The sequence below is a fragment of the Manis pentadactyla genome, chromosome X, assembly GCF_030020395.1.
Source record: "Manis pentadactyla isolate mManPen7 chromosome X, mManPen7.hap1, whole genome shotgun sequence".
Lineage (NCBI taxonomy): Eukaryota > Metazoa > Chordata > Mammalia > Pholidota > Manidae > Manis > Manis pentadactyla.
The window spans coordinates 128,651,592-128,678,089 of record NC_080038.1 but is presented as its reverse complement, the minus strand read 5'-3'; the positions used below and the strand labels follow the sequence as shown (position 1 = coordinate 128,678,089).

Here is a 26,498-nt window from a genome sequence, read left to right as displayed (position 1 = left end):
CTTTTTAAAAATATCATTTTATTGATTTTTTTAAAACTAAATTGCGGCCTTGTAGCCAAGGATGTCTTTAAAAATCATTTATTGCTCTAATCAGCCTGGCAGAGCCTTTCTGTCATGCTGATAAGGAAATTAAACTTTACTCATACTGGGTTTACTTGCCTCTTATGCACAGATGTTTTCTTTTCCTTTCAGGGAACTAATTCAGAAGTTGAAATCTTTCATCAGCTTCTATAGTGCTTTGCCTGGCTACATCTGCAGCCACAGCCCTGTGGCCGAAAATGACACTCTTTGCTGGAATGGACAAGAACTCGTGGAGAGGTAATCTTTTTGAGTGTTAAATAGAGCAGTATTGAGGAATATTCATCATGTGTTCTTCTCAAAGTTAGTTATGCCTTCTCTCTGCTTCCATTACTTTCACAAGAAAAATTCTAGAGAAAACATACGCATGAGCATCTATGACATGCTGGATGCTGTATATAATGTAACCCTCATAGAGTTTACAGACTTTGAAGCATGTAGAGAGCTAGGTATTCAGGGACATTTTGCAAAGTGTAGAGCATGTACATAATGGTCTCCAGCTTCCTGCATCTCCTCATTACGCAAGCCCTTACTGATTGATTTGCAGAACTCATATTCACTGTAATAACTATCATTTATTGAGAGTGAACCACATATTAGGCTCCAGGCTAAGTGATTGTCTGTATTAACATTTTTGTCCTTACACCAATCCTGTGAAAGAAATCCTACTATTTTCCCCCATGTTATAGATGAAGACAGAAGACAGAAGAAAGGGGAGGGAAAAAGGAGTAACATTCCACTGAGTTTTACTGAAATGTTTGACCATTTGAGTGTGTGTATAGCCTGTGCTAATATCTGTTATCTAGGAAGAATTTGCTTATCACTGGAAAGGAAAGAGTATATATTCATTTATTCAGCAAATATTTGCTGAGCACCTTCTAAGTGCCAGTCACGTTGAAGTGAACAAAACAGGCAAATTTTCCTGTTCTCACAGAGCTTTCACTCATAGCCACGCAGGGGACTAATGTCATTCCTACCCTCCATTGCTTTGCATGTGTAAGGAAGAGCTGGCAATTAAGGAATTAAATCAGGAGGGTAGAATGCTTAGGAAACCACATGGAGTTGATGAACATGCTTTCAAAAATGTTTGTTTGTGCAAGTGGTAGTGTGTTGGTGAGGAGAATACAAAACAGACCTGAGCTCGAGTTCCCAATCTTTCGCTGAGGAGTTGCTTAACCCAGAGCAAGTGACCTCATCCCTCTGGGCCCCAGCTTCCCCATCTCAACAATGAGATGGTTGGATTAGAACCCCTCTGACGTTGTTTTTTTTTCTTATTTATTCATTTGTTCATACCTTCAACATTTATGTTTCAAGATACTATGCGTTAGGCACCAAGCTAGGTGCTGGGGATATGAGAGTGAACAGGAAAAGCCAGGAACCTGCTGTGAGGAGTGACATTCTAGTGGGACCCAGTATCAGGACACAGGATACTAATGGAATGAATTAGCAGGTAATGGAACAGACAGAGGAAGGCTTTGGCGCCAGCTGAATTTGGGTTTGCATTTCCATTCTGTTACTTACTGTGTATATGGCCTTGGGTGAATCACTTAACCTAGAAAGTCTCAAGGCCTCCTCTATAAAGGAAGGGCACCTCACAGGGCTGTGACAACCATTAGGTGAGGCCATAGTGTAAAGCCCCTTGCAGACTGGTACATACTGTTCACGTGAACAAGCTCAGTTCACGTTACTTCTCTTTTTCCTCCCTTTCCCCTCCACCTCTCCTCTTCCCAGCACAGGCCAAACATGCCTGGAAACGGCTTCTTTCTCAACTGAACTCTTTTACTGACCTGGGACAGTCCGAATGAGGTGCTAATGAGAGGGAGGTTGCATGCCACCCTGAATTCAGGCACTGAACTTGCAGGGAGATAGACTTCCCTCCAGCACATGTGGATCAGGCTAGCTGTATTCATGGCCCGGTGCAGCCCACTCTACTCTGGAGAAATATATAATTATCATCCTAAAAGTTGATCAGGTGCTAAGCAGAATCATGAAAATGTCCTTAACTGTTATGATTTATGTTTTTTAATTGTCAGAGAAAAGCAGTTGATATTTGGCTTTATAAGAAGCAGATGCTCTAAGACAGGTAAAAACAATACTTAAAAAGGAAAATGCCCGCAGTTCAAATATGTGGTTCTTACATAAACATCAGGAGAAACCATCCCAGTTATTTACCCACTGGTATGTTAATATGGTAGAAAATGAACAATTTCTGAATACTAATTTTTTTTAAGCAGCGTATCTTCTAACCTTGGTCTCTTATTAAAAGGGAAATTTTAGTTTGCAGTATATTTATTTACTAATGTATTTGTTCATTCATTCATTTATTCAGTTGATAAATATTTAAGCACCTACTGTGTAGCAAGTGCTTATATTGGTTTCTACATTGTTGTGATGGTTGAAGGCAAATGTTAACCTCACTGGATGGATCTTCTATTGGTCTTCAAGAAAAAATATAATCAGATGATCCTGTTTTGGTTAACTCAAGAGAATTTCTTCCAGGCCTATGTTTTCTTGAATTAGTGGGATTCTGAAAATTTAATTTTGCTCATAGAAACTACTTCTACTTCATGTCCATTATATTTTCATGAAGGATGTTGCCCTAGAACCAAGAAAGTCCTGTTCTATTGAATGGTAGAATCCCAAGCTTGCTAAATTTGAATGAGTCTGAAAGTTAGCCAAATGCACTTTGCACCATTAAAAGACCTCTGTTAACTGAATTTTTTTTTTAATTTGCTAGCTTTAAACATCTTAGGGTATTGAATAAAACAATAAAATAAATATTATAGTATGGAGAAAGCTATTATTCCAAACTCCTGTTTATACCCTTGAAAAATCTACTTTTCCAAAACAACATTTATTGTTGATAGATACTATCCAGGAAAGGAAGGAAGGAAGGAAAAGAGGGAGGGAGGGAGGGAGAGAGAGGAAGGAAAACAAAACATATTTGTAGCCAGAATAAGGGTAATGCAATCCAGGAACTGACTCTTCCTTGGTTAGTAACCTTGGGCTGTAATTAACCTATACTTAAATTACTGACCTAATACAATGATGGCTAGGGAATAGTGTCAAACTAGATTTTTAAAAAAAATTACTCAAGAATATACATTTAATAATATGAAGTTCTGTAGCCTGAGGACATGTGTGTCCTCTATTTGTACCATTGATAAAGATTAACTTTGCACTACGTGTCTCATCCATAGTTAAAACCTCTTTCCAGAGCTTTTCATGAATTTCTCATTTAATTTAGTCTGAGGTAACAGTTGCCATTTCATATGGCCAAATGGCTTGTCACTTTGTTATCTTTATAGGTTGGGTTTGTGTTCCTTTGAAAATGTTTTACTTTTAGTGAAGAAAATTTATGAAAATCAAGCATCCTGAAAGGAAAAGAGATCTGTCAGTGGAGACACCTGATTCAAAGGAAAATATTGACGCTAAAGAAAATGTTGATCAATATTCCATGTCAGCTGGGTTATCAGAGCTGTTTATACCCTCCTACTGTAGATGTACATACAGATCACTCAATTTTTGAAGAGTTAAACAAGTCATTGTCTCTCTAAATGAGGTCATATTTCACGTCCTTTCAATCTTTATCTCTTATGAGTCCAATCAATTGAAATATGAATGAAGAGAACGTTTCCACAGATCTAGTCTCAGAGAATACCAGTAAGCCTATCATTTGTCCTTACCACCTCCCTACCACCGCCACTCCGTCTTGGCTTGAGATAAACATGGGCTTCCAGGATTTAGCTAAGAAATCTTCAAATTAGCAAACTTGGCTCATATGAGGTACTCTCTTTCATGTGAGCTACTGTGTACCCTTCAGGCAAAGATTTCCTGCAGTTGCCAAAAGCACAAAATCCTCCATCTTTTGCCTTTCTGGAACCACAGAGAATTTCAAGTAGAGACTCTCCGAGACTAAGAGAACCAGGAAAGAACCCATGGAAGTAAATTAACTCTGGGCTTAACAACAGCTAAATGTGGGCTTTGGGATTGGAAAATACTTGTGCAAAGGGTGAACAGTTGAGTAAATACATTCTCATACACCCTTTCAGAACGATTAGGCCGAATATCTGGGTAAATGACTGAAATTTTCATTCTTCTGGATGGTTTGATACTGTGTAAGCCCTTCTTGTTTAATCAAATTTTCTTTAGTGTGAGAAATACTAACTACTTAAACCTATACATGTTCAGACATCCCTAGTTAGAAAAAATGCTGTTTTGTCTTTACATTGAACATCTGATAATTCAGGTTCATTCAACAAAGATGAGCACCTACTATAAACTAGGCGCTGTGGGGCATGCAGTGGTAAGTATAATCCAGTGCCTGTGCTTGCTGAGGTGTTCACAACTGACTGAAAAGAATGAGGGAAAAAAATCAACCAGTCTCCCTTCCCAGCAGTCCAGGGAGGATTCTTCCGGCTATGGCCATTTGTACTGAGTGAGCATGCATATGCCTGGGTGTGTGCGTGCATGTGTTTTATTGAGGTGAATTTCACATAATGTTAAGTTAGCCGTTTTAAGGTGTACAGTGGTGTTTAGTACAATCACAGTGTTGTAAAGTAACCATCTCTTATCAAGTTTCAAGACATTCTTGTGGCTCCAAAAAGACATCTTGTACCCACTAGCAGTTTACCCCTTCCACCAGCCCTTGGCAAACTACCAATCTGCTGTCGGTCTCTATGGATTTTCCCTATTCTGGGTTTCATATAAATGGAATCATTCATGGAGCATAATCTTTTTAAGGTTCATCCAAGTCACAGGAAGTATCAGTATTTCATTACCTTCATGACCAAATAATATTTCATTGTAGTGATACAGCACATTTTGTTCATCCAATCATCAGTTTTCTGCCCATTTCTATATGAACTCTGAACAACTACTGATTTATCAGTCTTCTCCCACCATCTCTTGATTCAGCATGGCTCACCCTCAATCTTGAGGACAGGACAGCCAAGCCTTCAGGCCTCCCATCCACATCACCCTAGACCACCACCCAAATGCTAGCCTCTCCTATCCTGGCCTCATCTTTATATCCCTTTGCACTTATTCTTCCCTGAATTTTTTCCCAGCCCTATGTGTGTAGTCAACTAGCCTCTCCTATAATCAGCGCACCTCCCATAGGGGTTTATACATCTCTAGTGACTTTGAGGCATATCAAAGTCCGACATATGCAGCTCCAGAATACTGCTACCTTCCGGCAGAGAGTTCCACATGGCCACTTCTGTCTATTTCAAGTCAGTATCCATTTTGTGTTTTCTCAGGATGACTCTGAGACTCGAGTAGAGAATAAATCCCCTGAGAGCCTCAGAGGCAAACTGCAGTGAAGGTGCCTCCACTCCCTCCTGTGAAATCTTACCTCCCATTTCACCTGAGAAATTATATACACACACACTCACTCACTGGGAACTCTTCCTTATTGCCAGTGATCAGACAGGTCTTCCAATGTTATAATGCCTATCCAGGATTTCTCTGCTTAATCGGAAAGACAGAAGCAGGAGTATATGAAGCCATTCTCTTAGGTCTCAAGTTTTGTTCCTGTCGCAAGATATGGCAGAAAAGTAGGGTAAGGAGACTATTTTTCTATTTCTGCTGGGTTGGAGGGATAGACTGGGACATATGAGCAAGTGGGAGTGAACAAGAGAAACCTTAACACCCAATTCCTAGCATGTACCAAATAATTTTTTAAATGAGATGAACAAACTGACTTCTTTTCCCCCCTATAATCTAGGAAAGGGGAGAGAGAATACATAGTTGATTTTGTTTTTATAATGCAGTTATTTTAAAAACACTGTTTGGAATACATCAACTTCTAGCCTAATGAGTCTTTCATGGATTTACGTAGCAGAACGGAAAGATGGTCAGAATCTTCAGCCTGGTGGTAAAGGAAGTCAGTGAAGAAGAAACCCTATATGCTGGAGTGTATACATATTCAGACACACATATAAAGATGAACACCTCATTCCAATCACGGCAGAACAGGTTGGGGATATGCAGCAGTTGCTATATATAGCTGCCAAGCTCTCATGCTCAGAAAGGTTGTTTATTATTTGTAGTTTGGATTTTGATTTTTAGATTTCTGTGGTGGCTTTTCTCCAAAGGGCTCAAGGCAGTAGACATAGAACTTTAAATACGGGGTAGCCAATCAAAGCACCAGTGGGGTAGCAAATATATGAGATCAAATACAGAGCCAAGAGGAAGAGGGCACAGGAGAAAATGTAAACAATGGAGAATGGAAATCGTATTCAATGGTGTTGAGTCAGGTCCTGACATTATTTGATTTGTTTAGGCACAAGCCAGACTAAAATCATGCTGAAGCCAGGGCTCTAGCAGCCCATGCTGTGATGGTCTGAGGGTCAGAAGCTGAGGTACATATGGTCTTCCACACCCCAACTCTTTCTTCTTGGGCCTGGTCCTTCCATGGCCCCTATCCTGCAGGAAGCTCTGCTTATGAAGGGCTGGTAAAGCAAGAGCGTATTTGTCTTATCACTATTTATCTCCACAGTTCTTGATCCACCTCAGACATTTTTGTGTTTCATTTCCCCTTCGGTTTGTTTGGAAGCAGAAACATGAAATTTCTTGTTTCTGGTTTGGGGAACTGCTGTGTGAGCCAGAGTAGATGCCATAGGACAGAAGCACTGAAGACTCTTGCTGGGATGGCAGCTGCTTGCTGGGATGGCAGCTTATATAGTCTACCTTGCTTTAGGTAAGTCAAGATTGTCCACGAAAAGGCTTTGAAGGACAAGTGGATTATGTAGAAAAGGGCTTAATTTGGTATGGCATGAAGTATTTGTGGCAGCTAGAGTTTTTAAAATCCTGGTAAAGTAAGACAGATAAGTTTGGGGCATACCCCACATAAGCATCCCCTTGAGGGCTTAGATTGGCATATTTTTCATCATAGATTTATTTCAAAAGTAGTCTTTAGTGACAGCTATTTTCCAGGACCTACTCTATGGCAATATTGTGACATTTATCCCTTCAGATTATGGTGTTACCTACAGTAGTCTACCTTCATAACTGAGTGAGGAAAAATCCCACTAGCTGACAGCTTAATATAGTGCGCCATGTTCATGATGGGCTCGACTTGTCCACTGTCATGTCTGAAGTAGCAGGAGGAGACATTTTCATGGCTCAACGTTGATATCTATAATGACCTGTTGAAGTTTGGATGGCTGGTTACTTTAATCAGACTGTGTCCTGTTAGCACTTATGCCAACCCTCGCATTCAACTGGATCATTTCGTTATATGGAGAGCATCTGGGAGCCTCCAAGGCCGGTCCCGGAATTCCCATGATCCATGCCCCTGGCAAATAGCACCTCACAATTTCCTCTTTGCAGTGTGATTTTTTAAATTTATTTTATTTTATTTTTTATTTTTATTTTGGTATGATTAATCTACAATTACATGAAGAACATTATGTCTACTAGGCTCCCCCTTCACCAAGTCCCCCCAACATACCCCTTCACAGTCACTGTATATCAGCGTAGTAAGATGCTGTAAAATCACTACTTGTCTGCTCTGTGTTGCACAGCCCTCCCCGTGCGCCCCCCCACACTATACATGCTAATCGTAACGCCCCCTTTCTTTTTCCCTGCCCTTATCCCTCCCTTCCCACTCATCCTCCCCAGTCCCTTTCCCTTTGGTAACTGTTAGTCCATTCTTGGGTTCTGTGATTCTGCTGCTGTTTTGTTCCTTCAGTTTTCCTTTGTTCTTATACTCCACATATGAGTGAAATCATTTGGTACTTGTTTTTCTCCGCCTGGCTTATTTCACTGAGCATAATACCCTCTAGCTCCATCCATGTTGTTGCAAATGGTAGGATCTGATTTTTTCTTATGGCTGAGTAATATTCCATTGTGTATATGTACCACATCTTTATCCATTCATCTACTGATAGACATTAAGGTTGCTTCCATATCTTGGCTAATGTAAATAGTGCAGCAATAAACATAGGGGTGCATCTGTCTTTTTCAAACTGGAGTGCTGCATTCTTAGGGTAAATTCCTGGAAGTGGAATTCCTCGGTCAAATGGTATTTCTATTTTGAGCATTTCGAGGAACTTCCATACTGCTTTCCACAATGGTTGAACTAATTTACATTCCCACCAGCAGTGTAGGAGGGTTCCCCTTTCTCCACAACCTTGCCAACATTTGTTGTTGTTTGTCTTTTCGATGATGGCGATCCTTACTGGTGTGATGTGATATCTCATTGTGGTTTTAATTTGCATTTCTCTGATGACAAGCGATGTGGAGCATCTTTTCATGTGTCTGTTGGCCATCTGAATTTCTTCTTTAGAGAACTGTCTATTCAGCTCCTCTGCCCATTTTTTAATTGGATTATTTGCTTTTTGTTTGTTGAGGCGTGTGAGCTCTTTATATATTTTGGATGTCAACCCTTTATCGGATCTGTCATTTATGAATATATTCTCCCATACTGTAGGATACCTTTTTGTTCTATTGATGGTGTCCTTTGCTGTACAGAAGCGTTTTAGCTTGATATAGTCCCACTTGTTCAGTTTTGCTTTTGTTTCCCTTGCCCGGGGAGATATGTTCATGAAGAAGTCACTCATGTTTATGTCCATGAGATTTTTGCCTATGTTTTTTTCTAAGAGTTTTATGGTTTCATGACTTACATTCAGGTCTTTGATCCATTTCGAATTTGCTTTTGTGTATGGGGTTAGACAGTGATCCAGTTTCATTCTCTTACATGTAGCTGTCCAGTTTTGCCAACACCATCTGTTGAAGAGACTGTCATTTCCCCATTGTATGTCTATGGCTCCTTTATCATATATTAATTGGCCATATATGTTTGGGTTAATGTTTGGAGTCTCTATTTTGTTCCACTGGTCTGTGGCTCTGTTCTTGTGCCAGTACCAAATTGTCTTGATTACTGTGGCTTTGTAGTAGAGCTTGAAGTTGGGGAGCAAGATCCCCCCCACTTTATTCTTCCTTCCCAGGATTGCTTTGGCTATTCAGGGTCTTTGATGGTTCCATATGAATTTTTGAACTATTTGTTCCAGTTTGTTGAAGAATGCTGTTGGTGATTTGCTAGGGATTGCATCGAATCTGTATATTGCTTTGGCAGGATGGCCATTTTGACGATATTAATTCTTCCTAGCCAGGAGCATGGGATGAGTTTCCATTTGTTAGTGTCCTCTTTAATTTCTCTTAAGAGTGTCTTGTAGTTTTCAGGGTATAGGTCTTTCACTTCCTTGGTTAGGTTTATTCCTAGGTATTTTATTCTTTTTGATGCTATTGTGAATGGAATTGTTTTTCTGATTTCACTATTAGTTCATTGTTAGTGTATAGGAAAGCCACAGATTTCTGTGTGTTAATTTTGTATCCTGCAACTTTGCTGAATTCCAATATTAGTTCTGGTAGTTTTGGAGTGGAGTCTTTAGGGTTTTTTATGTACAATATCATGTCATCCTTTGCAGTGTGATTTTGACAGCCGGTAGAGCCTGTCTCCTCTCACTATCACTGCTCTGTGCATCAGAGCTCTTCTATTTTAGCCAAAGGCTTAGGAGATGGTTTCTTGCCAATGGGTTTCAGCCTCGGGCAAGTTTACTATGGATTCAGTGTGACCAAAAAAAATGACAGCAAAACGTTCTCGGGGTGAAAGGGTTATACCCAACTTTATTTCCAAGTGGCAGGTCAGTCACTAAAATCCCATTCACTCAGAGCGAGTCTGTATGCAGCAAGCTGGTGTCTGCCTCTGGGCCCCTCTGTCTGCACAGCTGTCCTCTGGGCCTCTCTGCACAGTCGTCCTGCACAGCCATCCTCTGGGCCTCTGTCCTCGGCACTGCCGCCACTCTAGCCTCTGCTCTGCTCTCCTTCAGCCTTGCAACCCTGCCATAATGTCGTGTCCAGAGCACTGGGTGGAGCTCTTTATATAGAGTCAACAGCCATGTATTGCCCACAGGTGTGTAGTGAGCTAGTCAACCAGGGCCAGGTGAGAATCCTGGCCACAGGAACTCTCATTTTATCCACAGATGGGTCTGTGAAGGACCATAAGTGCTGTTAAGAAATTATTAATTTAACTACAAGGGCTTCTTTGCTCTTTAAATATCATTGCCTCCTATAAAGCAGGTGCTTTTCAGTAGGGTCATAGGCTGATTTCACTGATGCTGCCTGTCCTCTAAACATTCTTCTTTGGGAAAAGCCTTGAGGACATATGGCCAGTCCCTGCTGTCTGCAAGTTGTTGGTTCTCAGCCAGTTGACCATCGGTCATACAGGTTGAGGATTATAGTAAGAAGACCCTGAGGTTAAGAAACATGAGTCAGGGGACTGGTGCATATTGGGAAGGGTACAGTCTTTAGAATGATACAGATAGAGATTTTAATCCTGGTTGGGACACTGTGTGCTTTGGGCAGGCCATTTAATGTCACATTCTGTTACCTTATTTGTAAGATGGGGATGATACTTATTCTACAGGGTTATTGTGATGATGCATTCTGGCACATAGGCACTGAAAAAATGACATTTCTTGTTGATGTTCGCCCATCTTTATAGTGTGGTTGAGCAGACTGGTGACATGTCCAGAGCAAGGGTGAAGAAATGCAGGCTGTTCTTCCTATAAAGGCAAACTGGATTTTTTTTTGAAAGATCTATAAGTCTTTTGGAACCAAACTGTTGAATGGGATGGTTGATCAAGCCAGTTCTTACCATTTCAGATCCATTTGAGGTGGGAGGATGGAATAATGGTGTTTATTTCCTGTGATACTCAAACTGGCTTTAAATGGAGTTTTCAGGGAGCAGGTCCAGAAATGATTTAAGTAATGTCAGAATCACTGATGGACACAGCACAGTTTTGACTGTATACATTCTAGTAGATATTTACAAATTTGAAATCTGCCATTACTGTATGTTCACTGCTCAGAGAGCATGTAAGGTTGGTGGAGAATTGATTGAAACAAGGCTGATGGGCAGGGTAAGTTTCTGACCTTTTCTTGGTAAGGCGGATGGTCAGCCTTCTTTAGCGATATCAGTATCATTTCATCAGAATGCGTCTGACCTCCACAAACAGTAACACACCCGAAACATTTTCATCCAGTTACTCTGGGCCAGAAGGGTTATTTCTGGTAGTTGGTCGCTGAATGTCAAAGAAAATGGACTCTTGAGACTTGGAGCTGAGAGGACAAGCAGAGGATCTGTTAGGGAGTCTCTTTCTTGGGAGCCTCTCAGTGGCCCTGCCCTTGGACTCCTCTGTCTGCTTTGTTGTGCCTGTTGTGGTGGTGGATTGTTCCCCTGCAGGCTGCAGGACATCGCTAGCAGGTGCCATTTCTTTACCGCCACTGGCCCCAGTTCTTCCTCTAGGGTACAAGCTTTTGGGGGCTCCATTGAAAGAAACTCAGCTCTCCAGTTTTTTGCCCTTTCCTCCTATACTTAGCGCAAGGGAAAAATATTGTTTTATCTGTACTGATAGACACATAGCCAAACAATTGGGGGTTAATGAAAAGCACACAGAGGCAAATTTTAACATCCCATAGCAATTCATTGACAAGCAGGAGAGTAGTGTTTCAGCAGAGAATTTTGGGGTCAGCAAGCCAGGGTTTGGATTTCTGCTCTGGTACATGTTAGGTCCTTTCCCATCTCTGACCCCCAGTTTCCCATCTGCACAATGGAGTTGATCATTTCTACCTTAACAGACCGTTGAGAGCATTCCAGGAGATTGTGCAATGCAAAGGATAGTGCCTGGAACATGGTAGGCCCTCAAGAAATGGTAGCTATTATGGCTGTTATTCAAAGAAGCAGCCTGAAAAAGGCCCAGGCAGTTCATTATTGGAAGACAGATGGAGCTAGGCCTGATTTCTGTTCCCTTCAATGACCCATTTCTTAATTCTTCAGGAAGACAGCTTTACTCAGTCCCTCACATTTTTATCTTATTTCCCCTCCCTACAAACAAATAAACAAAACCCCATCCTTGGTCCTGGCTGGTGCCCATGGTGGACATTTGGGTCTCCTGAAGATCAATCAAGAGTTATTTGCATCTAAGGATATGGCCTTCCCACCTTGATATCAGGTGTTATAGCAAAGACAATTTAAACAGTTCCTCCTGGGACTTAATAGGGATTAACTCAGTAATCTTCCTAAACTACTATCTTGCCAATGGGTTTCAGCCCCGGGCAAGTTCGCTATGGATTCAGCAAAATTGACAGCAAAACGTTCTTTGGGGTGAAAGGGTTTATTACCCGGCTTGTTCTCTGGCAGTAGGTCGAGCACTAGCGTCTCTGCCTCCCCCCAGAGCACTGGGCGGAGCTCTCTATATAGCGCAATAATAGCTTATTGCCTAAAGGTGTGGAAGCGGTAGCCCAGCAACAGGCCAGTTACATCATCAGGTGGTTTAAGTTCAGTGAGGATCCTGGCCATAGGAACCCCAACTTCCCCACAGTCACTGACATTAGAACTAAGGATGCATAGGTCTAGTTGTCTGTCAAATCTAGTTGCCTCATGCGATAAAGGCCTTTCTGTCACCCTTGGGTTAAACCTTTGTAGAAAAGCAGAGAGATCATTAAGATCAGTCATGATTTCCCAATTTCTCAAGCCAATGAATTTTATTATTTTATGTGAGTCTGTCTTTGATCCATGGGTTTGTTGCCTTGATAATGAAGTTTCATTTCCCCGTGAAGGAAAATTGATTTTGATTTGTAGCTCCCGGGTCACAGGAGCTTCCTACTCATCGCCCTCTCATATTTTAGTGATTCACATTGTCAGATGGAGCTTCACAGCTACCCATATGAACTCCAGCCTGCTTTGAGCCACTCGTTTGCCCATTTTGTCCCCCTTCTTGCTTCTGGGCACAGCCTTGGGCCAGAGCTGGGGTGAGTGTTCAACAGGAGCCAGAGGAAGCTGTCCTCACCCGAGGTCAAGGGACACCAGCTTTGGGTTGGGGGTATGAGGGAGCTTGTGCTATGTGAGAACTCAGGCTGCTGAGCACATCTCCAAATACGAGTAATGAGGTCTAAGACAAGGACCATATTAGAAAGGGCCAGAATAGTTGCTGGTGGGCTGCCATACCCCTCCTTATCCTTAACTCAATGGCATCTCTTCCGAGAAGCCAGAGTCCCTCCATCCCTGCCCCAGTCAGGGTGAAGGACCTGTCAGTACCCAGGTGCCCCTCTAGCATACCTCCAGTTACAGTCTGTTGGGAGCTGTCACATGTCTGGCTCTAATCTTCCACCAGCCCCTTCAAGACAACTAGTGTGCTGTCTTATCTCTGCATCTTCATTGCTTAGTTGTACCTGACATAGAATAGACTCTTCGTATATGTTTCCTGAAGTCAGTACATACTTGTGGCTAAACAAACCTGAGTCCCAGAACCAGCTTCCCCATGCTGTCATGGTGTGCCTTTGGGCAGCATGCTTAAGCTCTGTGTTTTGTTTCCTCCTTCAGGAAATTAGTGCCTTCCCCCCACCAGCACCCAGCTTATCGCAGATGGTTGTTGTGAGCCTCCGATAAGAAAATGCATATGAGATATCTTTGGAAATTATAAAGTGCCTTCCACTTACCAGGTGTTAATGTAGAAAAGTAGTTTCTACTTTAAAATTTTCTACTTTAATAATTTTAAAATGTGGGGCAGTTCTACCCTGAGTAGTGGAACTATGTGTTGGCTAATTAGCATGGCATTACTGGGCACTCTTTTCAAACACAGACCCTTTAGCAGCTTCCTGAGTATATCTCTCTCTCTGCATCTCTCCAGAAATACTAGTTTTTAATTCTTTTCCTTAAGTAAATCCACCCATCCCCACCAATTCTATTTTTAAAAAGGTCAGTCTGTGGTGCTGAGTAAACCAGTTGGCCCTGGATAAGGAACTACTTGGAGGGATTGGTGGCATCAGTTTAAATTAATGAGAAGTCTCAGTGACACAGCATTTTAAAATAAATGCAGGTTTATTACTTTCAAACACATGTAATAATAGTGCTGGGAATAGAACTTGGAGAAAGCCTGCTTGCAAGAACCGAAGCAAACAAATAAGAAGCATAGATAACGAGGCTGTTACTGTGTGAATGTCCTGCTGAAGACCATCATCCTCCAATTGGCTAATGTTCTCCTGGTGGAACCCACTCATTTAAGAAACCTTTTTGTTTTTTCCTTCATAGACATGAAGAAAGTCCCATTAAAGATCCTTTTACATGGGTTCTGGATAACCCAGCTTTTCTAAATCCCAGTGAATGGCGTCGAGCAGCAGTGCTCTGTGCTCTGGTTTTTCAGCAAAGAGCCACTGGCTCCTACAGTGACCAACTTGCTTCAGTTTGCCTGGGGCTTTCCCAAAAGTTCCAAGTCCTGGGCAACTCCTGAGGCTCAGGCAAAGTGAGACATTTAGTTACCTGCTGGCCCCTGCCCCTCTAGCAGCTACCAAATATCGGGGAAAAGAGCAGTTGTGGGGGTTCATGTTGGCAGACGAAGGAGAGCTGGGGGCCTGCAGCTCAGCCATTCTGTTCTGCTGCTTTCACTTTTCGACTTTGCTTACCACGTCCTCCCTGAAGCATTTTGGTTACTACTCTCTCCCCTTTGTCCTACCCCCAAATGCTGTCTCGGGGTGCAGGGAAACTTCAGAATAGTAGCTGCTGTTTCTGTGCTGCTGCCCACATGCCAGGCACTGGGCTAGGTGCTTGGTGGGTGCTAACAAAGTCCATCTTCACGACAGTCTTTTGAACTGGACGTTTTTGCATGCCCCCTTTTCACTGATGAGGGTAGGTAACTCACCAAAAGCCACAGCACTAATAAAGGAGATGGGACCCAAACTCAGGCAGTCTGTGCCCTCTGACCCACCACACTGCCCCGCCTGTCAAATTCCTGGCCTCTCCCCTTCGCAGGAGCAAAGCTGTCCTACCTTCTTGTTCTTGATGGAAATCCTGACCTAAGCTTGCTTTCCTCTCTAGTCCAGCAGTCCTGGAATGGGTGTTCTGTTCAGCTTCTGGCCTGGGCCGCTAAAGCCTGTCCTTTCCTTGGTCTTGTCCCTGTCCAGGCCTGTGGGAGTGACAGTATCTTTCCTGCCTCTCTCACCAGCCTTCTCAGCTCTCAGATCCTCTCAAGGCTGTAGGGTGGCCTCCCTGGCGAGAAAGAGCTGATGACCTTCACCTGCCTCCAAGGCTAGTCTGCCATCCAGTCTCCCCTGCACACATGGATCCTATAATAAAGCCATTGCCTGTGTATGCGTATGGAGCCTTGGAGCCCTTGCAAGATGAGACCCCTTTAGCCCTAGTCTGGGAGTCCAGCCTGGGTCCTAGTTCTACCCTGAACTGGTTGTGTGACCTTGAACAAGTCACTGCCCTTCAGCCTTTTATTGATAAAATGAAGAAGTTGAACAAATGACCTCTAAAGCTCTTTCCAGCTCTAACGGGCTCTGAGATCCTGTGCCAGGGCCATTTGAGAAGGGAGGGAGTCAGAGGAGTAAGAATGCCTTGAAACTGTCTTGAAGACTTGAAGTTTCCAGTTCTTTCCCTGATGGCTTTCCAAACAGGCCTACGTGACAGTGATTCAAAAGGAGCCCCAGGGTATAATCATTCTCATTAGGACAGCAGTGAGCGATACATTTGATACCTCCAGGTATCTGGGGTTCCCGAGGAGCAGGTCGGTTGGCTGTCTGAGATGTTGTCAGAGCTCTTGTCAGTTTCTGATACTGGAGAGTTTGGGGGTAATGCACATAATTAAATCTAAAGAAAATGTCTCCCCCATAGCACCACGTAACCCCAATGGGGCTTCTGAGCAAAAGAAATGGAATTCAGTGCCTGTTGCTCCAAATAATATTTGACACAACCACCCAGAATGAAAATGAGAAGCCCTCTAACCACAGAGCTCTATCAGTGAGGGGAGAGACACATCTACTGAAGTGCCAAGGGCTGAAGGGCAGGTAAGAGCAGAGGAATACAAAGCGGCCGGCTGAGAAAACCAGAGCGAGGAGACAATTTCACTGTGAGACCCTCTGGGCTAGAGAGCTGGGGTAATTTTTGACCTAGTTGTCCTTGTGTGCATTGCTGTGAGCTTTTATTAAGTATTTATGTAGCAGTTTATATTTTACCAAGTGCTTTACAATCATTTTTATTTGGCTTAGTGAAGTTTTCCTGGAATCCCATCTACTTTACGATCAAGAAAGTCACTTCTTGTTTGCTTAGCACCTCCACGCCTGCAGCCTCACACAATGGGCCACTTGTTCTGGCAGGAGAGCAGGTGCAGAGCGTCAAGGAGCCCAGGGCACCTGCAGCGACAGGGGCAGGGGCGGTGGGGGTGGTTTACACTTCAGTTCACCTTTCCTTCCCTCTGTGGTTCTGCAGTGCTATTTTATTGCTGGCAGCTGGAGAGCTGCAGTGCCCGACTTGGGCTGTCAGGGCAGAGCTACTCTGAAAGTCGGACACTAGCGGTGGGAGGCTCTTTGCCTGTGCCAGTGGCTCTGTTCTGGCTCCTCTGCCCATGCCCACCCTTGCCACCACCTCACCAGGCCAACTTGCTGTGGGTGTTTCCTTCTGCTACCTCAGGGCTCTGTCTGTAGCCTGCATCCCGGGGCTCTGAAAAGGATTTTAAGAGAAGACAACAGCAGGAGGCATCGTTCTGCTTTCTGCACACAAGTCTGACACTGACTCACCTTCTTCTTGCTAGTTCCTTCTCCCTCCCATCAGTCACAACCACACGCTATGCCAGTGCTCCAGGCGTCATGATGGCAGGGGATGTCCGTGGATGGGTCACAAAGTAGTCGAGCGGCACACTTTTAATCACACGTTTGCAGGGAAATCCAACACAGTCACTAGCTGAGGATTTCACTTTCTGAGGACCAAATTTGCCAAAGCCAAAACCAGGATCTGGTCCATGAAATCCAAACTGGAGACAGTGGGCCAGAACACTGGAAAATTGAGGACCTCCGACTACCAGGGTCCTGCGGCTGAGCACAGGTCTATGTAGATGCTTAATAGGGAAGGTGAATAGAAAGCATTTGCATTCTGTTACTGATGGAAGACAGCAAATCCTTTCTCTGACCCAAAGCACTGAGAACATAGAAACTTCACCGTCAGATTTGAAACCCTCTCGAAGTTATTGCCTTGACCTTAGTAAATATATCAGGTATATCAGAAGATTTGTTTTCACAACAGTAAAATCTCTTTAATTCAGATTCAGAAGTGGGCTGACATTTACACTATTGGAAAAGTGTTTGTGATGTAAATTGATATTGCTAACAGGTGTGTATCTAGGCTGGGCTCAGCGCAGGAGCCCAGGGAGTGGACAGAGGCTGGAAGGAGTGGCACAAGGGCTGTGGGAACTTGCCTGTATGCCTGGCCCAAGTGGGAAGTGACCCACCACTTGAATAATGATATGCCCTGGTGCACGAGGAAGGAACTCCACCATTCTCTAGGTAGGCACTGGTTTCCAAAGTGGTGCCATCTAGTGGGTGGGACCCAATGGCATGTTTTCCTGGCAGGGCCCAGGCAAAAGTCCAGTGTAAGAAGATCCTCAGTCAGTGGCTGCAGATGTGCGGGGAAGGCCCCAGGGGGATAGTCTGAAAAGAGATGGGCAGAGTGGGTTCGAGTCTCCATCTTACAAGCTCAGCTTCGGGTGAGGCCTTTCATCTCAATTTAGTCCAATAGACATTTCTTGACCGCCACTCTATGCCAGGCACAGGGTGCAACAGAGGACAGGCCCAAGGATGAATACAAGCAAAGAAGCTAGGACAGGTCTCAGGTCACACAGCTGGCAGATATAGCTGGCGAGAGAAAGTCAGGCCTGAACACCTGGGGTTTACTCTGGAAACATGTAATACTGGCTTTCAAGGAGCAAGCCTAATTCCAGAGCCTGGGGTCAGACAGGCCAGTCAGCTAAGCTATCACCTTCCTGCCTTTGCCGCTGCTGGCTGAGGATATGGGTCGGCCTAATCCTGCACACGGAAGGTCTTGAGGCCTGCAAGTGACTGCAGCCATGGCAAGAAGAGGGGACAGCAGAACCCTGTCCCCCAAGCAGGGAAGTTGAGCTTGTTTTTAAAGTATTTCAATAGTACCTATTCATATGAAAACAGTCTGCCCTTTGCTCATGAACTTTGGCATTTCACTAAATAAGGTTCAGTAGGCCATGTAAAGCAACATTTAGGAGGCTTTCTTTCTGTTGCTACATATACTGAAATGCAGTGCAAGAAAAAAATCCACGAGCCACCCTTTTCCCTAACTCACATTTGCCTCTCTCTCAAACTGGTCTTGAGTCAGTGAAGTGGGATTGTAAGTGGACTTTGAGGGTCCTATTCTTCATTTGGACGACCACTGCATTAAAGAATGGATATTTGCTGTGGACCTTGGGGCGGGGGGCATAACAAACAAAACAGCTTCCTGAAGAGAGAAATTTGAAAAAGCATGTGGGTGTTTTCAAGAGCCATCTAATTCACTACTTGTGACAGTTATACAAAGTGGGAGCAGAGCACTTTCTATCACAGGAGGAATATGAAATGTGGGAGGAGGAAAGAGTGGCATAGGTTTCTGACACCCAGAGTTAGTCACTTGGGAAACATGGCTCTCTTCCCTGGATAATTTGTTCTTCACAGACTAAAACTAATTTTGAACCATTTGAAGTTCTATCTGGTTAAGTACCCACTCAGATGCCCTGTCCCCTAGAAGCTTCATGAGGACATCTCTGCTGAAGAGTTCCTTTCAGCCAGGCCTACCTGCTCCAGCGCTAGCTGCTCACATGTCATTGCTCAGTCATTAGACCAAAGAAAGTTCTAGTGCTTTCGGCTTTTCCCTAATCCTATACCAGTCCTACCCATAAACCTTCAACTCATGCTTAACTAGGACATACTTAGACAACTAGGCTTTTCCGTTCCTTAAGTCCTCTCAGTGTGGGAATAAGTGCATTTGAAGCCTCCCCTAACTACTCGTTACAAGCTTTATCCATCCTCTCGGGAAATCCTTTTCCAGTAACATTTGTTGAACACCTACTGCATGTCAGGCGCTGTGTTCAGTGCTTTCACATAATAATGATAACACCCTCATATAGATGTGCTGGGCACTGTTCTAAGCACATCGCCTATGTTATCTCGGTTTACTAACATTCACAATGTCAACGGATCCACAAAACAGTGCAGGTGGCATTGTCCCCATTTTACAGATAAGGAAATTCAAGCCCAGCAGGTTTAACTACTTGTCCAAAAGTACACAGGCCATGGGGGAACCAGCTTTTGAACCTATGTCTTGACTTCAAGGCCAGTGCTTTCCACCAAATGACGCAGCCTTTCCAAAGTGTATTGCATACTTGCTGTCTCAGTAAACTATGTGCACCAAACTGAATTTTACCTCTGAAAAATAATGACTGGTCATTATTTTGAACATCAGCTCCCTTCATACAATACTCCCCTGTGTTGTTGAGGTATGTGACCTGCTCTCTGACCCCTTTTCTTGGCTCTTCCATTCAGGGGGAGTTACAACTCCACTCACGTAGCACCAGCAGTGAATGGCTACTGCGTGGTTTCTCTGGGCTCCAGTTTGCCCATCTGTATGAGGAGGGCATTGAACTGAGTGAATTCAAGGGTCCTTTCCAACTCTGACAATTCTGTGGGTTAAAATCTAACTCGAAAAAAACTAACCTAAAAATAGGTAAAGATCATTTCCTTTTGGTTTAACTCCAGTGGGACAAGAAAATGTCTGGTTTTGCAGGACTAGTTCTCTGGGCCAGAAGGACTTGGTAAATGAGTTTGGGGTAATCGAAGAATCTCCATCACCCACTGTACTCTGTTCCATCCGTGCCCCCAGGAATCGAGCTTCCGAATTGCCTATTTTTTTCTGTTTTTGTAAGGGTTAAGCTGGGTCAGAGCCCTCTCCTCACTGATACGTTCTCCTCAAGGACACCCCTCAGAGAAGCCTTGCCAGCCTATGGGTGGGGCTCAAAGCCCAGAAGGCAGTTCTCACCACGTTCCCACACATTGGGCTCTGCCCATCCTGAGGTTTTCACAAGGATCACGTTGGCTTCCTTATTCACCTTCCCTCTCTTACCTCACCGCTCCTCTGCAGTTTGCTTTTGTGGACGAGCATTCAGGTGATTCCGTCTCAGGCATTTTCGCTCTCCCTTCCCTTCTCCTAGGGGGTGCTCCCCACAGCCACAGAATCCTCTCCCTAGGAACGGGGGATTTTCAACTTCTCACGCTTCCCTCACCATCTGGAAAATATTCTTCACTTCTCCAGGTTTAAATGACTTTTTGATTATATTCCAAGACCAATCTTTTAGTCCCTCCTCACAGTGAGGTTTGAAACTAGGCTAAAAACAGATTCTCACACAGTTATTCATGTATATAGCTAATGTCCACTTAAAGGAGAGCTAAATGGCTTTACATTTGCCTGCTTCTTCTCTAGCTTTTGCTTCCTTTCTGTTGGAATATATTAGTAAGTAATTTCTGAAAGGCTTTTACTTAAGAAGAAAGGTATTTCTTGGAGTAGGGTGGATATATCTGTTTTAAATATGTGCATAAAAAGCAAATTGTAGCTGTCTTAATTAAGCACGCTTACAAAATTCAGTGATTTTCGCCTTTGCTTTATTTTTCTGTTAATTTACAGAAACTAAGACTACATCTTGGATACAAAAATGAATATTCTCTTAGGTCTCTTAATAAGATGGTTTTTCCACCCTGTGTTCTAGTTTGTTTTTAAAACTATTTGCACTCTTTCAATGATCCCATTTTTCCACAGTTATTATTGTGGCCCAAGTATCTTCCAAGAAGTCTGATAAATCCCTCGGTTTGGGTTAGGGGCTACATGCAATACTGCAATGCTTCCATAAGATGGCGCTCTGAGAATGTGAGATCGGTAATTTATTTGTAGCTAGCTATATCCCGGCAGCAAATTAAACTTTGTGAAATAAAAAATTTGGGGGGTGTGAGTGGAGTTAGTCCTTCTACGACTTGCTCTCAAACACGTGCCACCATTCTAACACCTAGGGGAAGAAGGAAGGTGAATTTTCTTTTTTTAGGACAGCAGCTTCTCTGTCCTAAATCAGTACTGGCATTGGTCAAAAATCAGCAATGTGCATTTAAGGATCCTTTTAATTAAAGAAAGGAATTTCTCCAAAAGGTAGGAGTTGTGGTGCTAACAGCTTGGGCTGTTAGAAAAGGCCCTGTCTGGATTTCAGCTTCTTAATCTACACAATGAATGGACTAGAGTTAAGGGTGCTTGCATTTCAAATATTCAACATTTGAATTTGTTGATTTCCTGCCACTGCCAGCACAGAGATGGAAAGAAAAGATCGCCCATTTTACGCTTGTTTGATTCTATTCCTCTTCTACAAGTGCTCGCTTTGCTTCAACTGTCCCAAGACAAGCATGCCCAGATGTCCTGTTTTAATTAGGTTCCTTTTCTCTTTATGGCTTTTGCACAGGTTTCCCCCCTCCTTCTCCTCCCCGATCCCTGACCAATCTGCCTGAACAGAAGCATGTCCCCCTTTTCACTTCACAAATAAGGTTTTCTTGGTATTATGGCGGTCATTTTGTGCTAAGCAGATACCGAACAGGCTGGGGGAAGGAGAAGACATGGCATGCAATGCTTAAAGGGGGCACTTCTAACATTACATAGTAGGTTCAGTGAAGCAAACTTTAGATTTGGTAGGTAGGAATTTCTACTTATTTCTCCTCCTCTGCTGGCCAGTACTCACTGCCAGAACCGTGGCAAAGCTTTAGGAAAGAAGTGGTCTTCCTGAGAGTGGACAATTAATCTAATTAGAGGTGAGTGTTACTAAGTGGGTGACCCATCATGAAAATCCCCCATGGCCAACAGTGTCCCCATCCTAACAGCGGGTACTCTGTGGATGAGGAGGATTGTGGCTGCAATGGTCATCCTCATGCAAAGTCTGTCATGAACCATGGCTCCCAGTGGCACAGAGGAAGAGAGTAGAAATGAAAGACTGAATTAATCAATTAATGCAATGTTCTGGAGACACCATAACCCAGTACCCCTGGGCTAGCATCTTGGAGCATGCATGCTACATAAAATTCCCTGGCGGCACAGCACATATGTCCCATTGCTACAGCCAAGGTAATGAAGGCAGGGGGGCATTAAGTGCAGAATTCTCCTGTATCATTTTCCTATTGTCCTTAGAGATTTCAAATTGCTTTTGGTGTTTTTCTAGTGGCTTGGTGGTGGATTATTTATTTCTCTGCTCCAACACCTTATCTCCCAGAAACACAGATATCTCACTGCATAGCAATACTGTCAGATCTCTGTTTAGGAGAAGAAACTCCATACAAAGGGCTCTCCCCAGGGAGTTTTAAAGGGCAGGCTAACGCATCTGCTAAATCAGTAGAAGCTGTTGCCACGGGTGCCATTGTGAGCCTGGTAGACTATTACAGTAACTTGCAATTTGTCTCATACAATGGAGCGGTGTGGTGAGGAAATGCCAAATATTTAGTCAGCATGGGTTATATGTAAGGAAGTAATAGTATCACAGTGGTTAGGAACAGAGGCAGCTAGAGATGGACTCACAAGGTTCAAACTCCAGCTTTGCTCTTGACTAGCTGTACAACCTTGGGCAAGTGACTTCACTTCTCTGTGCGTCAGTGTCCTCATCTGCAAAAAAGGGTTGATAATAATAGAGTCTATCTCATGGGGTTGTTAGGAGGATTAAGTGAGATAATGCATGGTTTCTTTTTCCTCAGTGCTTGGAGCAGCTCCTGGCCCAGAGGAAGTACTCAGTCCTGACACTTGTTATCAGTATAGTAGCACAAAGTGTTTTGTGTGATACAAAAGGGAACTAATCAAGCCTCTGCCTTCCAGGGCCTTGCAGTCTATAGGGGCTGGCCAAAGGAATGTACGTAAAAGGAGTCCGAGCAACTCAGGACAGTCCCCATAGCACATCGGGATGCAGAGGACATTGGGATGCAAGTTGGGATGAATCCAAGTGGTTCAGGGAGGCCCTCGATTTCCATCAGGAAGAGACTTTAGGCATCCACAGGGAAGGTGAACGAGAACTTGAATGACTTTTTTGCCTCCATTTCGAGAGAGGGTACTCATTATAATGTACATTCAGATTCACATCCTCACTGATATACACTGTCTTGGTGAAATGAAATAGGCAAGTTGGAATTACCTCACTGAAGAGTAGAAAACACATAGGCTGTGTTTAACCTAACAAAGTAGAGTTTGTGACCTGGTGTTACCCCATGTGAGGTGTGAGGGAATTCCAGGGTGACTTGTGTATATTGGCCCAAGTATGCATTCTGTCATAAGAAACTACATTTAGGCCGGGCCACTAGTGATGGCCAACACATTTTCCACAGGCCCAGAAATATGCGTATGAGTTAGCCCCGCTTTTAATTTTTCTTTCCTCTTGCTTTCTCTTTTACTTTAAAAAAATTAAATATTATGTAAAATTCTACTCATTAAACTATTACAAAAGTAATAAATGTAAAAAGAGATGGAAGGACATAAGAGAAACAAGCGACACTTGCCCATCATCTCCCTTTACTCACCCCAAGTAAAGCTATTACCATTGCTTAAACATTTCCTGTGTCTATTTCAGCATGGATAAAGTGTATGAGAGTATTGCCTATGCAGACCCATTTTTGCTGCACTGGAATCACACTCTACATTCTTAACCACTACTTGTATCTGTTATAAAATATCTTGGACTTGGTTCCATATCCACACATACAGATCTACTTCGTCCTTCTAATGTCAGCATAGTATTCCATTATAATGCTCATGGCTTTTAAGATTCCATTCTTATTTCATCTGGCTAAGGAGAAAAGGCTAGACAAGTGAGAAACAAAAAAGACCATGGGTGAGGGAGAGAGGTATCGAGACTACTAAAGGCGTACAGTGGAAGGACACAGTCTTAAAACAGTGGCACTAAATTTCAGCATCCATGGGCATCAATTGGATCAGTACTTTGGGTTACAGCTTTGCAGTGTAAATAAAATAAAGGCAAGTTTTAGGTCTCAGCCACAGGCCAGCTCTTCCCAACACTTCTGTAACCAGAAACCATGCTTAATTTACTAGAGTCCTTTGGGAATTTAAACAGCGCATGGATACAGCGGAGCAGTGGATGCTATTTCGACTTTCAAAAAGTTTGGCAAGCTTTTAAACCCAAAGCGTTTTTTAAAAAACTTGAGTCACCCTGGTATTGGGGAGCAGTGTTTAGTCCTGCTCCTTATCCATGGTTTGGAGATAAGAAACAAAAAACTAGAATGAAGGGGGGCACTTTCCTGAATGGCAGAAAATAAAACAGTGCGGCCGCAAATGATCAGCCTTGGGACTAATTTGAGTTAATGCCTATAAATGATGTGGCCGAGGGAGTATAGAGCAAAATCGCTAAGTTGGCACATGTCTTTACACTATTCCAGTGAGGCTAATAAACTTCAGAAAACGTTTGTTTTGTAGGAGTAGGCATAAAAGGGGACAGCGAGATTCAATATGAACAAGTCTTAAGGAAATGTCTCTAGGGGCATATTCCTGAAGTTCATTTCAGAAGATTTCTAATGAGCCTTCTACTTCTTTATCTGTGGATAGGGTCTCTACTTCAAGCATCAATAGGAGGAAAGAAAGAAAAGGTGGAGTTGGTGCTATCATCAGGAGGGAGATGATATTTAAACAGCATTATGTGAATATAAAAAAGGAGGCTAGTAGTGAGCTGACCGCCACCAGAGATACCAATAATGTGGCTTTACATTTCTTTAATACAGCCCCAAAGGCAATTGGTATTTGGGGGTCAGCGATCTGTGTATTCACTAACTTTTAAAGTTTAAGTGAAATATTTTAGGCTACCATTTTAGAAGAAATGCAATCAAGCATTTGCTTCACTTTCCTACAAAATATTTGCCTTTTCAGAGAATGATTTTTAATTATGACAGTCAGAACTGGATTTCCTGACCTCTTCTGCTACCAGTCATGTTTTTCAAAGCATGCCCTTAATACTGACAGATGCATCACATGATGGAAGGAAACACCTAACAGAATCAGATCAATGTCTTCTGTAGCTGGGAAATTTTCAGCAATAAAAAGATAACGAGGTCCGCTCTATCCACCTCACAGTGTGGTTGAGAAGCTCATTAAGCCGAGTGACACGAAACTGCTTTGTAAAGTGCTGTGCGCAAAGTATAGTAGTACTATTAACTAGTCATTGCGTGTGATAATTTGGGATTAGAAATATAAATTGATTAAATTCTAGGAAATGAAGCTTTATAGCTATTCTTGAAAATGCACAAAGATCGATATACAAGGATGTTCTTTGTGGCACTGTTTATATTAGCAAAATATTAGAAGTAACTCAATGGTTAATCAGTAAAGGATAAGTAAATTATGATGATCTAGCTGTACAAAGGAAGAAGAACAAGGCAGTTATTTATGTTCTGACATGGAAATATGTCTTAGATATATATTAAGTGATCAAAAGTTGCAAATCAGTATGACTAGGATGATTCCTTTTTTGTTTAAATTTATGTTTTAGTATATGCATGTGAAAACCTGTAGATTATCTATCAAACTATTAACCATAGGTCTCTCCTAGGAGGAGAGGATAACAGGAGAACCTTTACTTTATGCTTTGTTTCTTTCTGTATTGTTTGAATTGTTTACAATGAGCACTATTTTTTGTAATTAAAAATACGAATAAAAGAAATATAAATTTGCCCTTAACCTGACTAGCCTATTGTAATTGGGGGAAGGAAAAGTGTATAATGTAAGGGCCAATTTATGTGGCAAATGGCTTGGGAAAGCTTCCTGAAAAGAAACACAGCTCTGAGGCCTGTGGGAAATGATGGGAGGAGTAACTAAAGGAGAAGGAAGAAATAAAGAACTGCAAGAATCTTTCTCCTTCCAGCGAGTAGAAGGCACACTCAGAGTTAAGGTCCTCCCCGTGTGCTTCCCGCGCCAAGACCCAGATCTCATTTAGCATAGCTCTTACCACTCCATGGTGTCATTGGCCCTACTCTTCTGGACTCCCCACTAGACTGAGAGCACCAGGAGGGCAGGGACTTGGTCTTATTCACTGTTGTGTCCCTAAGAGCTAGGAAAAAAAGAACGTTGAATTAATGTTTGTTGACTATTGAATGAACGTTCTCTATTGCAAGTAGACTCTGTCTGCAGGGGTTTACTTTATCCCATGGCTTAAACAGCTGGAGGGAGGCAGTGGTCAGCCTGGCTGCTGGCGCCCAGTATAGTCAGCTCTCACTATGCTGGGGACTCTCTTTTGACAAACCTTTTCTTTACCTTCCCCTTTCCAGATACAGCCAAAAGGCAGCAAGGAATGGAATGAAAAATCAGTTCAACCTCCATGAGCTGAAAATGAAGGGACCTGAGCCAGTGGTCAGCCAAATTATTGACAAGTTGAAGCACATTAACCAGGTAGGTGGTGGAGCCATCAAAAGTGGGAACAGCAAAAACATGAGGGACTGATGGCGTTCACTGTTGTCTTGGGCTTTGGGGGAGGCAGCCATTGTTCACATTCTTCCAAGATTCTCTCTCCTAACTA

General features: G+C 43.0%; 1 protein-coding gene across 1 annotated transcript in view; it reads left to right on the top strand.

Annotated features, from left to right (window-relative positions):
- Positions 1-26,498, top strand: part of GPC3 (glypican 3) — a 411,502-nt gene that overhangs the window by 289,163 nt on the left and 95,841 nt on the right. Inside the window, exons 5-6 of the mRNA XM_036931239.2 lie at positions 193-318; positions 26,251-26,371. Of these exons, the coding sequence (XP_036787134.2) occupies positions 193-318; positions 26,251-26,371 (247 nt within the window). The remainder of the gene's footprint in view (positions 1-192; positions 319-26,250; positions 26,372-26,498) is intronic.